At 45.0% G+C, this 15,261-nt stretch overlaps 3 protein-coding genes across 6 annotated transcripts; 2 read left to right on the plus strand and 1 right to left on the minus strand.

The window, feature by feature from the left end:
• Nucleotides 1-113: 113 nt before the first annotated feature.
• Nucleotides 114-8,632, plus strand: LOC306873753 (afadin- and alpha-actinin-binding protein; the record flags this gene model as incomplete). The annotated part of the gene is made up of 7 exons (XM_079423238.1): nt 114-135; nt 212-302; nt 6,799-6,916; nt 7,078-7,150; nt 7,257-7,360; nt 7,430-7,591; nt 8,504-8,632. 7 exons carry the CDS (start codon nt 114-116, stop codon nt 8,630-8,632), a joined length of 699 nt encoding a protein of 232 aa, XP_079279364.1.
• Nucleotides 8,633-8,739: 107 nt separating this feature from the next.
• On the plus strand, nt 8,740-10,576 carry LOC306873754 (nanos homolog 3-like; the record flags this gene model as incomplete). The annotated part of the gene is made up of 2 exons (XM_079423239.1): nt 8,740-8,809; nt 10,041-10,576. 2 exons carry the CDS (start codon nt 8,740-8,742, stop codon nt 10,574-10,576), a joined length of 606 nt encoding a protein of 201 aa, XP_079279365.1.
• An 823-nt stretch (nt 10,577-11,399) lies between these two features.
• On the minus strand, nt 11,400-15,256 carry LOC306874195 (uncharacterized protein). Of its 4 annotated transcripts, none has more exons than XM_079424048.1 (7): nt 15,160-15,233; nt 14,855-14,906; nt 14,653-14,738; nt 13,116-14,543; nt 12,396-12,529; nt 12,151-12,243; nt 11,400-12,019 (listed from the first exon to the last, which is right to left on the minus strand). In XM_079424048.1, exons 2-7 carry the CDS (start codon nt 14,880-14,882, stop codon nt 11,917-11,919), a joined length of 1,872 nt encoding a protein of 623 aa, XP_079280174.1. In that variant the 5' UTR covers nt 14,883-14,906; nt 15,160-15,233; the 3' UTR covers nt 11,400-11,916. The 4 variants fall into 4 exon arrangements, with proteins under 4 accessions (XP_079280174.1, XP_079280175.1, XP_079280173.1 ...); XM_079424047.1 differs by having other exon boundaries at nt 11,562-12,019; nt 14,653-14,741; nt 15,160-15,238; XM_079424049.1 differs by lacking the exon at nt 14,855-14,906 and having other exon boundaries at nt 14,653-14,741; nt 15,160-15,256.
• Between the last annotated feature and the right edge of the window lie 5 nt (nt 15,257-15,261).

Genomic DNA, 15,261 nt, shown 5'->3' on the forward strand with positions numbered 1-15,261 from the left:
TAGATGCCAGTGTTTATGCTGCAGTGATTTATAATGTCACAGTTGCTGTCACAGTATCTCCAGTGTCTGGGCTTATGGTGCACAAACGGGTTGCAAGGTCCCCAACATCCCATATGAGAGCTGAGAACTGCACAGGTACTGAACACACACACCATCAGCATGCGAGGCAGGCGAAGCACAGGCTGAGATTGTGTTTCTCTGTGTGTCTCAGAGATGTGCCCCTGTGTCCTGACGAAAGCACTCCAAGCTTCTCACACAGGATCTCCAGAGAGGAGCGCAGAGACCTCACCAGCTCATTACAGGTGCACAAACCCCTGAGCCTCACTCAACATCACAGGCGAAGCTCACAAAACCTGTCATCAAACCATCAGCATCTTCATATTTTGCATTAAGCTTTGACATTACTTTCATATCAGGTGCTTATTTTATTCTCCAGTTCTCATTACTATATATCACACATACTGCCTTTACTGTATTTATTTTACTGCCTTTTAATTTATATTCAATTATATTTTTGGGATTACAAAATAAAAAAATAAAAAATTCAATTAAATGTTTTTATTATTATAATTATATTGTTATATTACTTCACAATTAACATTAAATTGTTGATTATATATAGATTAGATTGAGACCTCCTGGAAATAGAGAAAGTACATCTCAAGGGGTTTGTCCCAGTGTATATAAATATTCCTAATTATTTAATTGTCACACTGTAAAAAAAAAAAAAAGCTGAGCCAATTTAAAATGAAGGCAACCAGCTTCAGCAGATTTTTGAGTTTTCTCAACTTGTTGTTTTAAGTTTATTCAACAAAAAGTTGAGAATCTCCTACAAAAATAAGTTGAGAGAACTCAAAAATCTGCTGAAGTTTAATAATAATTTCAGTTGGCTCAATATGAATATTATATATAATGAAATATCGAATCATATTTTATTAAATTGTTGAAACCTCCTCAAAACCACATAGTACATCTCAAGGGGCATGTCACAAACAATATAGAAATAATATTCCTGTTTAATATTTGTTGTGATTATACATTAATATTAATATTTTCTTATTATATTTTAGGACCCCTTGAAATTGAGTATATTTCTAGGGCTTTATTCCAATATATAAATACTATGCGTAATTAATATTTAATTATATTACTTCTATAATGAATGTAATATAAAAGAATGGCTGACCGTATTTTCTTTCACAGGAGCAGCTTCTAGAGAAGGACCTCCACATCTCCAGACTAATATTATTATAGTAGTTATAAGTTAGGCATAATATTATATGTTATGTCTGTCTGTGTGTATGCAGTGCACGCAGCTGCTCTAAAATATGAGACGGCAATGTTTCAGGAATTTAGGACACCTGTTTATTTAATAACTGTTTTATTTCCTGTTTTGGTTAATATATACTTTAAGAAACTTTTACCCCAAAGATAAATAGATATGCAAAGATTTTATTTCAAAAACAGTATCATAGTGTCACGAATCTGGTCCATGCTCTCCCTGTCAACCACCACTAGAGGTCACCCGTTCACCACAGTGACTTTTACACTCACAGCACATTGGACTCCATTTCCCACAATCCATTGCACAGATCACAGCTGTCACCATTCACACATCACACACACCTGATCACCATTTTCCAATCACCACCACACACCATATAAGCCTGGGACTTGCTCTTGCTCAGGGCCGAGTATTGATCTGCGTTTAGTGCTCACTTAGCGCTAGCTGCTTTACCGTGCCATTCCGTGTTTCTGTTGTGTTCCTGTATTGTTAGCGTTTATCACTCGCATAGCGATAGCAACTTTACAGAGCCATTTTCTTAGCCTTAGTCTTGCCTTGTTTTCCTGCCGTGTCTGACCCTGCCCGTGTTTCCTGGATTTACCCTTAGCCTCTGCCGTTTGGACTCTGTTTGCTCCCCGTTTGGATTATTGCTCTCGACTCTGGATTATCTCTCTGCCTTGCCCCTTTGGATACTGTTCGCTGATCGTTGACCCACGCTTGCTCCACGGATTGCTCTGTCTTGCCCTTGCCATACCTGTTTGCCGATCTCTGACCCTGCCTGTCTTGACCATGTTTCTTAATAAAGCTTTGCAAATGGATCCGCACGTCTCACGTCTCGTCAGCCCCGTAACAGAATACTCGGCCAAAAGAGGATCCAGCGGCTTTTCTAACAGACATTGGCCAGGTATGGACACTGCACTACTGTTGTTAACCCTCGAGCAGGGTTCGAGACCGCTCGAGGAGTATATACAAGAGTATTTAGACCTCGCCCATGTTTCTGATCTGCCGGACTATGCACTTATAGATTTTTTTTGTGAGGGCATTAATCAGCCGCTCAAGTCTCAGTTAATCCGCGAGGGTCCCCGTTCATCTCTCAGTCAATTTATGGACTATGCCTTGCTGTGTGTGGGCTCTCCGTTCACTGTGGGTGTCGCGGAGGAATGCAACACCGCACTCACTCACAAAATGGCGGCAACAACAACACCCCTTCACGTCATGCCTGCCAAGCCAGAGTCTGCTCACGTCATGCCTGCCAAGCCAGAGTCTGCTCACGTCATGGCTGCCAAGCCAGAGTCTGCTCACGTCATGGCTGCCAAGCCAGAGACTGCTCACGTCATGGCTGCCAAGCCAGAGTCTGCTCACGTCATGGCTGCCAAGCCAGAGTCTGCTCACGTCATGGCTGCCAAGCCAGAGTCTGCTCACGTCATGGCTGCCAAGCCAGAGTCTGCTCACGTCATGGCTGCCAAGCCAGAGTCTGCTCACGTCATGGCTGCCAAGCCAGAGTCTGCTCACGTCATGGCTGCCAAGCCAGAGTCTGCTCACGTCATGGCTGCCAAGCCAGAGTCTGCTCACGTCATGGCTGCCAAGCCAGAGTCTGCTCACGTCATGGCTGCCAAGCCAGAGTCTGCTCACGTCATGGCTGCCAAGCCAGAGTCTGCTCACGTCATGGCTGCCAAGCCAGAGTCTGCTCACGTCATGGCTGCCAAGCCAGAGTCTGCTCACGTCATGGCTGCCAAGCCAGAGTCTGCTCACGTCATGGCTGCCAAGCCAGAGTCTGCTCACGTCATGGCTGCCAAGCCAGAGTCTGCTCACGTCATGGCTGCCAAGCCAGAGTCTGCTCACGTCATGGCTGCCAAGCCAGAGTCTGCCCACGTCATGGCTGTCAAGCCAGAGTCTGCCCACGTCTCCGCTGTCAAGCCAGAGTCTGCCCACGTCTCCGCTGTCAAGCCAGAGTCTGCCCACGTCTCCGCTGTCAAGCCAGAGTCTGCCCACGTCTCCGCTGTCAAGCCAGAGTCTGCCCACGTCTCCGCTGTCAAGCCAGAGTCTGCCCACGTCTCCGCTGTCAAGCCAGAGTCTGCCCACGTCTCCGCTGTCAAGCCAGAGTCTGCCCACGTCTCCGCTGTCAAGCCAGAGTCTGCCCACGTCTCCGCTGTCAAGCCAGAGTCTGCCCACGTCTCCGCTGTCAAGCCAGAGTCTGCCCACGTCTCCGCTGTCAAGCCAGAGTCTGCCCACGTCTCCGCTGTCAAGCCAGAGTCTGCCCACGTCTCCGCTGTCAAGCCAGAGTCTGCCCACGTCTCCGCTGTCAAGCCAGAGTCTGCCCACGTCTCCGCTGTCAAGCCAGAGTCTGCCCACGTCTCCGCTGTCAAGCCAGAGTCTGCCCACGTCTCCGCTGTCAAGCCAGAGTCTGCCCACGTCTCCGCTGTCAAGCCAGAGTCACACCACGTCTCCGCTGTCAAGCCAGAGTCACACCACGTCTCCGCTGTCAAGCCAGAGTCACACCACGTCTCCGCTGTCAAGCCAGAGTCACACCACGTCTCAGTGCTCCAGCCAGAGTCTGTCACACCCAAGGATTCAAGGTCAGTCCTTCGATTTCTGATATCCAGTATGATGGACCCACAACTGATGTCGGTGCGAGTAGCTGGCATTCCCAGGGCCTCAACCCTGTCTGTTACAGAGACTGTTCCCCTGACCTCAGTACTTCCCGTTATGGCGGTTGCCATTTTGAGTGTGTGGGCTGCACACTGTGCTCCTGAGGCCTCTCCTGTCCACGAGTCTGCTCCAGTGCCTCCAGAGGTGGCGGCTTCCGCTGCAGAACCTCCCGAAGTGGTGGCACCCGTCCTTGAACTCGCTGTTTGCCCTGTCACGGCCATGGAGACCGTTCCTGAACTCACGGTCTGCCTTGTCACGGCCACGGAGGCCGTTCCTGACCTCATGGTCTGCCCTGTCACGGCCATGGAGGCCGTTCCTGAACTTACGGTCTGCCCTGTCACGGCCACGGAGGCCGTTCTTGAACTCACTGTCTGCCCTGTCACGGCCATGGAGGCCGTTCCTGAACTCACTGTCTGCCCTGTCACGGCCATGGAGGCCGTTCCTGAACTCACTGTCTACCCTGTCACGGCCATGGAGGCCGTCCCTGAACTCACTGTCTGTCCTGTCACGGCCAAAGAGGCCGTCTGTGAGCTCGCGCCCTGTCCTGTCACGGCTAAAGAGGCCGTCTGTGAGCTCACGCCCTGTCCTGTCACGGCTAAAGAGGCCGTCTGTGAGCTCTCACCCTGTCCTGTCACGGCTAAAGAGGCCGTCTGTGAGCTCTCGCCCTGTCCTGTCACGGCTAAAGAGGCCGTCCGTGAGCTCTCGCCCTGTCCTGCCACAGCCATAGAGACCGTCCATGAACTCTCGACCTGCTCGGTCACGGCTCCTGTGACCATGAAGACTCTCCCAGTGTTGTCTGTCTCTGCTCTCCCTGTGTTGTCTGTCTCTGTTTCCCCCAGATCTCAGACTCTGCCATGGTTTCCTGCCCAGTCTGCTTCCTGGCGAGGGTCTTCTGCTCAGGTCTGGTGGTCCTCTGCCCCGCCATGGTGGTCTTCTGCTCGGGTCTGGTGGTCGTCTGCTCCGCCGTGGTGGTCTTCTACTCCGGTCTGGTGGGCTCCTGGTCTGTCTACTCCGCCCTGGTGGGCTCTAGCTCGGGTCTGGTGGTCGTCTGCTCCGCTGTGGGGGTCTTCTGCTCGGGTCTGGTGGTCGTCTGCTCCGCCGTGGTGGTCTTCTACTCCGGTCTGGTGGTCATCTACTCCGCCCTGGTGGGCTCCTGGTCCGTCTGCTCCGCCCTGGTGGGCTCTTGCTCTGTCCTGGTCTCCGGTTCCGCCTGGGTGTCCTGCTCTGCCGGTTCTGCCTCAGTCCCCGGTCTTCCCACTTCCTCATGGACCTGGCCCTCCGTCCCTCCCCCTGTTCCGCCTCCGCTCCACCGCCCTCCTGGACTATATAAGAGCGTCTGGAAGCCGCTCCTTGGGGGGGGGCTATGTCACGAATCTGGTCCATGCTCTCCCTGTCAACCACCACTAGAGGTCACCCGTTCACCACAGTGACTTTTACACTCACAGCACATTGGACTCCATTTCCCACAATCCATTGCACAGATCACAGCTGTCACCATTCACACATCACACACACCTGATCACCATTTTCCAATCACCACCACACACCATATAAGCCTGGGACTTGCTCTTGCTCAGGGCCGAGTATTGATCTGCGTTTAGTGCTCACTTAGCGCTAGCTGCTTTACCGTGCCATTCCGTGTTTCTGTTGTGTTCCTGTATTGTTAGCGTTTATCACTCGCATAGCGATAGCAACTTTACAGAGCCATTTTCTTAGCCTTAGTCTTGCCTTGTTTTCCTGCCGTGTCTGACCCTGCCCGTGTTTCCTGGATTTACCCTTAGCCTCTGCCGTTTGGACTCTGTTTGCTCCCCGTTTGGATTATTGCTCTCGACTCTGGATTATCTCTCTGCCTTGCCCCTTTGGATACTGTTCGCTGATCGTTGACCCACGCTTGCTCCACGGATTGCTCTGTCTTGCCCTTGCCATACCTGTTTGCCGATCTCTGACCCTGCCTGTCTTGACCATGTTTCTTAATAAAGCTTTGCAAATGGATCCGCACGTCTCACGTCTCGTCAGCCCCGTAACACATAGCTATTAAACTATTTTCTTGTCATGATTTTAAATCTGTATTTATCCTAGGAATGATCTCATGCCTAGGTGCTAAAGTCTGACTTTGTGGTGACTGTGCTTTAAATTAATTCAATTATTATAATCTTAATTCAAGTGAAGGCTTTTTGAAAATGTGACTGTAGTGTTCAGTAGGCTACTATGGTTAAACCTGCCTGCTTTAAATGTCTGAAAATGATTGACAAAAGTATCAAAAAATAATCAAATGTAATCAGTTGCATTACTTTAAAGTTACTGAAATAATGACATTACTTATTGCTTTTTAAATGGGGTAATCTGTAACCTATTACATTTCCAAAGTAACCTTGACAACACTGACCACAATTCTGTCCTTACTCCTTTCTGTATTGACACATTTGCCCTTGTTAACTGACAGTAATTTATCATAAACAAGAACCATGTGCTACTATTCCTAGGTTTATAATTTATATACACAAACTCCACAAAACATTTCACTGTATTAGGACAGCTTCACTGCGCAATGACTGCATGATATTCCCTGTCAATAGCCATAGAGATAATAAATGTGTTGCCAAAGCGGACAGGACGGAGAGAGCCTGGCTTCAAGACCGCAAGGGCTGATGGGAGGTACGACAAATTCCTGATGGACTGTAAAAACTGCTTATACCAGAAACATTAGTTTAATTATCCATAACGGTGCACTGACAAATCATGCATGTGTATTATCATAAACAGTTTGACTTTAGCATATTTAATGGAAAATATGTGAAAAGAGAAATATGGAAAAATGACCCCAAAAAAACGAGGTGGCGCAAGTGCTTTGTGTCCCCCTGCAGGACAGAGGAAGCACTGCGGCTGCTGTTGGACCGAAGGGAAGCCGAGCTCAGAGAAGCCATGAAACTACGACACAGCCTCACCACACTGCTGCACATGCTCAGAAATAACATGGAGCAGGTGAGAAAGACAACTGTGCATTCACTGGAGAGATGTCCTGTGAAAAATCTCCTAGTTTACATACTATGCACTAAAACTATACTTAACTGGCAAAATACATACTTCTGAGTATGAATTGTGCATATTGGGGTGCATCATATATCCAAATCTTTTTTAATTAGACACTACGAGACGACAACAAAACAGAACTGGAAGAAGAGACTGACGACAGGTGTGGTCCAGGAGTGGACGCAAGTTCAGAAAAGACTCCGGGAGCTCATGTCAAAGAGTAAGAACTGTGTGTTTCGAAATTGACAGGTTAGAAGAGGCCTTACTGACTGACTTCTACGTGTGTGCTCAGGTCCTGTTGCTCAAGGCACAGACCAGGAGAAGCTGCTGGCTCATCTGGAGGAGGAGCTGGAGCAGAGCAGAGAGCTGATCCGAGCGCAGCAGCAGTTACTGCAGGTCAGGCACCAGAGCTGCGGTCACCTCAAACCTTCTGTTTAGGAGAGTATCTGGTAGTATCTCTCTCAGGACAGTGTGACTGCACCCCTCCCTGCTGTGCTGATGGACTGCTACTATCTGGAGGAGTGGGAGCGGCTGCAGGACCACTGGGAGGAGTTTAACAGGCACAGGTGGAGCTTCCAGCAAGAGAGGCAGGCCTTCACTGAAGCTGCTATCCGATTGGGTCACGAGGTGAGAGAAACTTGTGCTGATTTATGCGCGTATGTGTGTTCATCTCTCTTGATTGTCTTGAATCTCTTGATTAGTTTTTAAGATTTTAAATGTTGCATGAAGTCAGTTCTCCTCACTAGGGTCCGGGCCTCAGCACACTTCCAAGGGGGCCGCAAATAGCTTAAGTTATTTAAAATAAGATAAAACAAGCTTTAATAAGCTAATACAATAAGAACAAAAAAAAGTCATTTTAATTCACCGCTTCAAGGGTTTTTAAGTTCTTGAAAAACCAGTGTATATGAGGAACGTTTGAAGGTGTGATTTCTAGTCCAGGAAAAGTCATGGGGATTGGTTAAAATATTAAAATCCTTTTTATACATTTTTCTAATTTTGTCAAGCTGTAAAATACTGCATCAGGTGGAAATTGATATTTGTGAGTAAAAACAAAAAAACACTAAAACTGTTTAGTAATTAAAATTGTAAACCCTAAATAATTCAGGAATTGTGGAATTAAGTTATTTTAATTATTTAAAAATATTTTATTATTGTCAAATTCATAATATTTAAATTCAGAATTAGACATTTTAAATTACACTTCTAGTTTCTGTAAATGTAGCTTGAAAATAAGCAGCTTTGTCATTATAGCAAAAATCACTCTACAAATCACACAGTTTACAGACCACAAAAGACATTCTGAAGATCTATTAAATAGCTTTTTGCTACAGCAACAGTTTATAGTGGCCACTATTTATAGTATCAAAAATAGTCCATCTTTCGTATGAGCTGCTTGATAACTTAATTTTCCTTTTAGTTTCCACAGAAAAAAAAAAGCATATGGGTTGCATAAATAATAATGGTATTTAATTTTGGGTGAATTACTCCTTTCATAATCCTAATTGTCCCCAGCAATTAATCTGCATGTGTGTGTTTCAGAGATGTGAGTTTGAGCGTCAGAAGCCGTCCCGTATGAAGTCCGGCTCTTTAGTTTTTCTCCTGTCAAGAAAACCTCAGAGTGGAACAGGAGAGAGAGCACAGCGCTCAGCGACGTGTTTACAGAACTAATATCACACTGTAATACAGCAGTGAGTGTGTGTTCAGGTGCATCTGATGCCACAACATCATCTGAGGGGTCAGAGGTCACTCCGGGGTCCCGTCTGAACAAGGTCATGATGACCCCCAACACCCCTGAGCTGTACTCGGCTCTTAAACTGCCCTATACCTCATGCACCACTCGTTTCAGTGCACAGTAGGACTCAACAGTGTTATTTTGTGTCTCAGGTCAGAACGGATCCTTCAGTAACCAGATGAACGCAACATGGACTGGCCCTTGTAGTTTACACACTTCAGTTTCATGAGCTGGAAATATTGTTTTTTTGTGAAGAATCAGTGTTTTCAAAGAGACTTTTTTGATCAAATAAAGGTTACATATTAGCATCTCTCACAAATGCACACATCATATCAATAATTGCATTTATTATTTTGTACACTGCAGCTGAGAACGGGGCTAGTTGTCACAATGCCTATGTTTACAGTGCTATACAGTATTTGACTCAGAAGTCCACAAATACAGTAGGTTTTTTTAATGTTTGTTTCAATTTCTTCAAAATGTACTCACCCTCAGCCATTCAAGATGTAGATGAGTTTGTTTCTTCATCAGTAGCATTCCATCGCTTGCTTGCCATCGAGTCCTCTGCAGTGAATGGGTGCCGTCAGAATGAGAGTCCAAACAGCTGATAAAAACATCACCATAATCCACACCACTCCAGTCCATCAGTTAATGTCTTGTGAAGTCAAAAGCCTTGTGTTTGTAAAAAAAAAAAAAAAAAAATCATCATGAAGGCATTAACATCAAACATCACTTCTGGCCAAAATATGAGTCTATAATTCATAAGACTTCATCCAGTCAATGGCACCCATTCACCGCAGAGGATCTATTGGTGAACAAGTGAGTAATGCTACATTTCTCCAAATCTATTTCCATGAAGATACAAACCCAACTACACCTTGGATGGCCTGATGATGACTACATTTGCAGCAAATGTTCGTATTTGATTGAACTACTACTTTAAGAATATTAATTCCACTATAATATGTTTTGCTATAAAATGAGAATATAAGGATCATAATAAAAGGTAGGAGTAATTTTCATTACACACTTTGCAAGTTGCTCCATATTGTTATTATCCTAATTTTTGCCAGTTTTACAGGTCCTCTTTTAACTTCCTACAATATTTCATTATTTCAAACACGGTCTTCTCCAATCAGTGTCAATAAAGAGCGGCTCTCATAGTGACAACTTACCCCATATGGTGTTACACGAGCAACTCCAGTCCACAGTTTTAAAGTATTCTTACTTAATTTAAATCTCATCTACCAATCGCTTTTGTTTCAGAGGACACTTGGCAAACTCTTCCTGTCCTAATTGGTCTTCTGCCGTGACCTCCGCCCTTTAAAACCCACGCGTGCTCAGCGCGTGCTTCACGGTCCTGTTGCTTTTTTCTCTTCTGCTGCATCTTGTCGGCGCATGGATCAATGGAGTCAAGATATCAGGACTTTCAACCTTGGAAGGACTACATGGGTCTGGCGGACCTGATCCGAGGCATGCAGCGGCGACAAGCAGAGCAGCCAGACGCCGATGACACCGCAGCCGCCTCCATCGTCCCTGCCCCCGCCCCCGCGCCCGCGCCCGCACCCGCGCTCCCAGAGTCTCCAGGCGGCCCGACGCGAGCGCACAGGACCCTGAGGACGGAGAAAAGATACCCGGCAAGCGGCAAGAGCGCCAGCAGCAGGCCACCCGAGAAGAAGTTCTGCAGCTTCTGCAAACACAACGGAGAGGGCGAAGCCGTGTTCACCTCACACTACTTAAAAGACCGCGCTGGAGCCGTGATGTGCCCGTACTTGAGAAAGTACGTGTGTCCCCTGTGCGGAGCCACCGGAGCCAAAGCGCACACCAAGAAATTCTGCCCGCTCGTGGACAAAACCTACAGCTCCGTGTACGCCAAATGAACATGGTGAACAGGATGTTTCTGACCCGTTGAAGACCTGGCCACGGCATACACAAAGGACATTTTAATGAGTGCTTTTAATATTCAAGTTTTAAATTTTGATTGTTCGATCTATAATGGCTTGTGGGGAAGTTTGCATGCATTTGTGCTTGTTAGATTTTGCACGGTTTTTGGTCTTCCTCTTGTGTGCAGTGATTTTTTTTTTTTTAATTTATTTTAATTTTTTCCCTAATTTCATCTTTGAACAAACTTGTACACAAGCCAATAGGCTTGCTACAGGTGCAACCACGTGCGAACTAGCTCGTTCTTGTTTAATTTTACCAACAAAAAAAAAAGTCTTTTGTGATACTCTGTGGTGAAATATAAACCCTTTTAAATTTATTTAGGTGTGTTTTTCTCTGTGAAGCTGCCTATATTTTGCATTAATATTTAACCTCAATCTTCTGTTTTTGTTTCTCTCTATTTTGGCGGTCTTGGCCTAATAGAGAGTTGGACTTGTAACCCAAAGGTTGTGGATTTGAGTCTCCGGTCCGGCAGGGATTGTAGGTGGGGAGTGAATAACCAACACTCTCTCCACCCTCAATACTACGACTGAGGTGAGACCCCAACTGCTCCCCGGGCGCCGCAGCATTAGCTGCCCACTGCTCCGGGTGTATGTTCACTACTGTGTGTACACTTGGATGGGTTAAATGCAGAGCACAAATTCAGAGTATGGGTCACCATACTTGGCCACACACCACTTCCATTTGCCTTTACTACATTTCTGAGAAGATGATCATCAGGGTTTGTTCATGTGGAATCAGGAAGTTCATGTACATTTGTTTGATCGTTTATTTTGAGACAAAAACAAAAGAAAATGAATATAAAGTAGGTGAACTTTTGGAAACACGTGGCACATTAGCTGAACTTGGTTCAGTTTGACCATTTTTTTTGATGTCTAGTTTTACAAAACATGATTTCACAGAATCAAACGCGCACACCGCAACAACCAGAAAGACTCATTTATTTATGCATAATGTGTTTTAAACAGGAATTTGGACAGATTTATGACCGGAACTTTTAAGACAAGTTGCCAAGGTTATGACCCTTCAGTCTAGGGGTCACACCCTGTGACCGACAGAATTACAAGGTTTAATACTTTGCTTGAACCTCCTAATAAAAGTGTTAACTTTGGCTACTAAAACGGAGTAAGCCGTACTGTTTGACACCGACTTCAAACAAGTGTCACTGAACAGTTGTGAACAACAAGTGCCTGAACATCTGAACTCATCAGTGCAAATTATTCAGTGTTCTTTGACTACATTTTTAGTTTTTTCCATTATATCATGCTGTAAAATACATTCAGGATCTGTTGGCATTATGCCTATATTTCTGAGTGTGGAGCGGAGGTTTTCTGCCTTGTTGCCCAAAGCCGATCTTCCTGCGTGCGTCCATCAATAACTGACTGCAAGAAAACATCAGAATTATGGTTTTTGCTCAAAACTGTTCGTTACGGTTTTATTTAATAATAAACTTAATAGTGTAAACCACAAATTCAGAATTGTGTTGAAGTGCTCAAAACAAATCCTGAATTACTTCATAGAGGCAATATCTCTGGTTAGGCCGCATACAAGCTCTGTGGCATCTTCCAGATCACAGGAGGCTTCTGAGATGGGGAGATCCTCCAAACTGAGCAAAATATAAACATTGAAAATGGACAAAAACACCTTGTGCTGTGCGTTAATGTTGTGGACAGTGAAGTCTGAAATTTAACCAACTTCTAGAAACCTAAACGGACCTCCAGTAACATTCAAAGTCAATGGTTGTCACACTTGTCTCACCTGAGAGGGATGTTGTTGAGCTGGGAATCTGTCACCGAGTGCATGGATACAGGGCTGGAGGGATCCAGTTCAGCGGCAGGACTCCGATGAAGCTCATGAGCATCACTCAGTAAACTTACACGCTCTGTAAACGACTGAGGATACAACTCCGTTTTAGTAACTTAATCCTGACTTTAAAAGACATGTGAGTTTTGGATCCCAAAACCTACACTACTTACTGCAAACTTAAAAGCCAAATTAAAAATACCAAGTAGTGGTTTTGATATTTCATAGGAATATTACACACCAATGATGAAACAGTTTTGATGACAACCAACACTGATTTTTGTGTCAACTAACACTTTATTCTGGCCTTTTTCTCACCCAAAGCTATCTTACAGAAGTCGTATAGACTACTTTTAAGGTGCTTTTATTACTTTTCTAGAGCTTAAAAGCACTTCAGAGCACATTCTGCAGTATCTTCTTGAAATATGGAATGACTTTTTTTTTTTTTTTTCAGGGGTCTTGAAACCTGATCCTGGAGGGAGAGCATCCTTCAGAGTTTAGCTCCAACACACTTGCATGGAAGTTTCTAGTGAGTCTGGAGAGCTTAATTAACTGGTTCAGCTGTGTTTAATTAGGCTTGGAGCTAAACTCTGGAGGACATTGGCCCTCCAGGAGCAGATTTGGTCACACCTGCTTTAAATGTACTTTCATACTTTCTTCAAAAGAATAACTCACTTGCACATCTTCATTATCACCACCCGGTGGAGCTGCAGGTAAGGACAAACTCAACACGCTGTTGTTCTCAGCTGTGACAGTGGCAGGAACCTGAGTAAAGTCTGAAGACTCAGGCTTATCTTCTGTCTCATGGATTACAGGAGGTGCACTGAGGGTCTCATCGGTTGTGATATCCATGAGCTCCACACACTGTTCACTGGTGTGGTCACTGGTAGAGGCGTTCGTGTCACATTCACACGGACTGCACTGCTTAATGTCGTCGCCTCCCGCTACGAGTTCTTCTCCAAATTGGTTAGCAACCTCAGAAGCGGATGCAGAGGCTTCATTGGCCTCTTTGGGAACTTCAAGTGAACCGGCAATCACAACCTCTTCTTGAGCCGAAACATCAGTTGAGTCCTTGCAAACTTCAGCAAAATCTACTTCAGTACCAAACTCAGTTGAGACCTCGTTGATATCTTCTCTAATGTTGCTTTCGGTAGCATTTTGCTCCATGCATTCACTTCCATTTTGCTCGAGAGGGTCATCAGCATAGGATGGGATTTCATGAGTAACAGGCTCGCTTGACATGCATTTCACCAGTATCTGAACTTCATTCCCATAATCAGGCTGCTCCTGTTCCTCTTGTACAGGTATATCCTCCATTGGGCAATAAGTTGGGAAGGAAGGCACTGAAACCTCTGACTCAATAACTCCCTCTTCTTCAACAGAAATGGAGATATCCTTTTTCAAACCACCAGTCGACACGACCGGCTCCTCATTGGTAACATGCCCCGCCTCGTTCTCCTGGCTTCCTTCAAACACATTCCCTCTAGCCGGCTGTCCCTTGAGCATCTTCTTCCTTTCTCCAAGCCTGCACATTCCCATCCTCTTTCTTTTTTTCCTCTTTACTAGAGGATCTGCAGAACCTGCATCTTCAGGCATTTGAATCTGGTCAATTGAGGTCTCCGCTACGATGTCTTCAGACCCTAATTGTTCATCAATCTTGGGTTCAGATGCTGTATTCTCCTCGTGTGACAATTCTCTCTCGGTTTGATGCTCATCTGATGGTAATTCAGAGTCACAGTCATCTGGGAGCTTCTGAGAGTCATGATTTGAATTTCTTGTGATTTCACGCTCTTCATCATCTTGCTCTTTGTTGGGCTGATCTACATTAATAGCTTCTGTGTTCAGAGGTCTAGAGAGAGTGTGCTTGTCGCTATTGTCGAGTTCTGGGGTTTGTAGTGTGACCGCTGTAGTTTGTTCAATCTCATGAGAGACCTCAGGTGGATTTCCAAGCTCATCATTATCATCGTGGCTTGTTTTCTCTTCCAAGGGACAACAAGGATCTACGGGGAATTGAGTTGTGCTTTGTCCAGGCTGATGTTCATCCAGCTTGTCTGAACACAATGCATTGTGGGAATCGTTGTTTTCTGATTCTGGTGTCAGCGTCTAGACAGTAAGGTTAAAGTTAATTGATTCATCAAATGAAACACTAATATTAACAGCACAGTGACATCAAAGCATATTGTAATTTCTTCAAAATGTTATGTCAAATCACCTGATTTTCATCTTCAGACTGGTTTGTTTCCTCAGTCCTTTTCTGTCGTTTTGCTCTGGGCTTCATCATTTTAGGGGGTTTGAACTCTGCTAAAAGACATTTAACTGCATTTACTGAAAAATTAAATATATAACATAGCTCTAATCAAGCTGGTAGTATAAATGACTGATAATTAGCCTATGTTTACAAGGGTCCAATGTACCTGTCGTCTTCGATTTTCTTTTGGCCATTGTCTTGTTTTAGTGCAGATTCAACTAAATGAATAATAGTTTAATTTGCATACTGTAGATTTTTTGTATTAATTAATTTATCCTCTAACTCAATTTTGTCAAATAAATTCTTATAACCAATTCTAGATCAATTAACATATCAAATAAACCGTTGTAAATAGCATATAATTAATTTGACAGAAGCGCGCGAAAGATTCGTGACGCTATTCGTGATGTACTATTTAATCAACTATTTCTGCACATTTTCTCAGAGAAAACAAACTATAACACGACAAACCTTCATAAAGTGTAAAATATGATTTACAATCTCACGCTGGCGGTTGAACTACAGGTCCAGGGGCGTTCCCGCGTGCCGTAAAGCGCGCGCCTCTGTTGCCAT

Source organism: Barbus barbus (genome assembly GCF_936440315.1).
Source record: "Barbus barbus genome assembly, chromosome: 8".
In the NCBI taxonomy this organism is placed as follows: domain Eukaryota; kingdom Metazoa; phylum Chordata; class Actinopteri; order Cypriniformes; family Cyprinidae; genus Barbus; species Barbus barbus.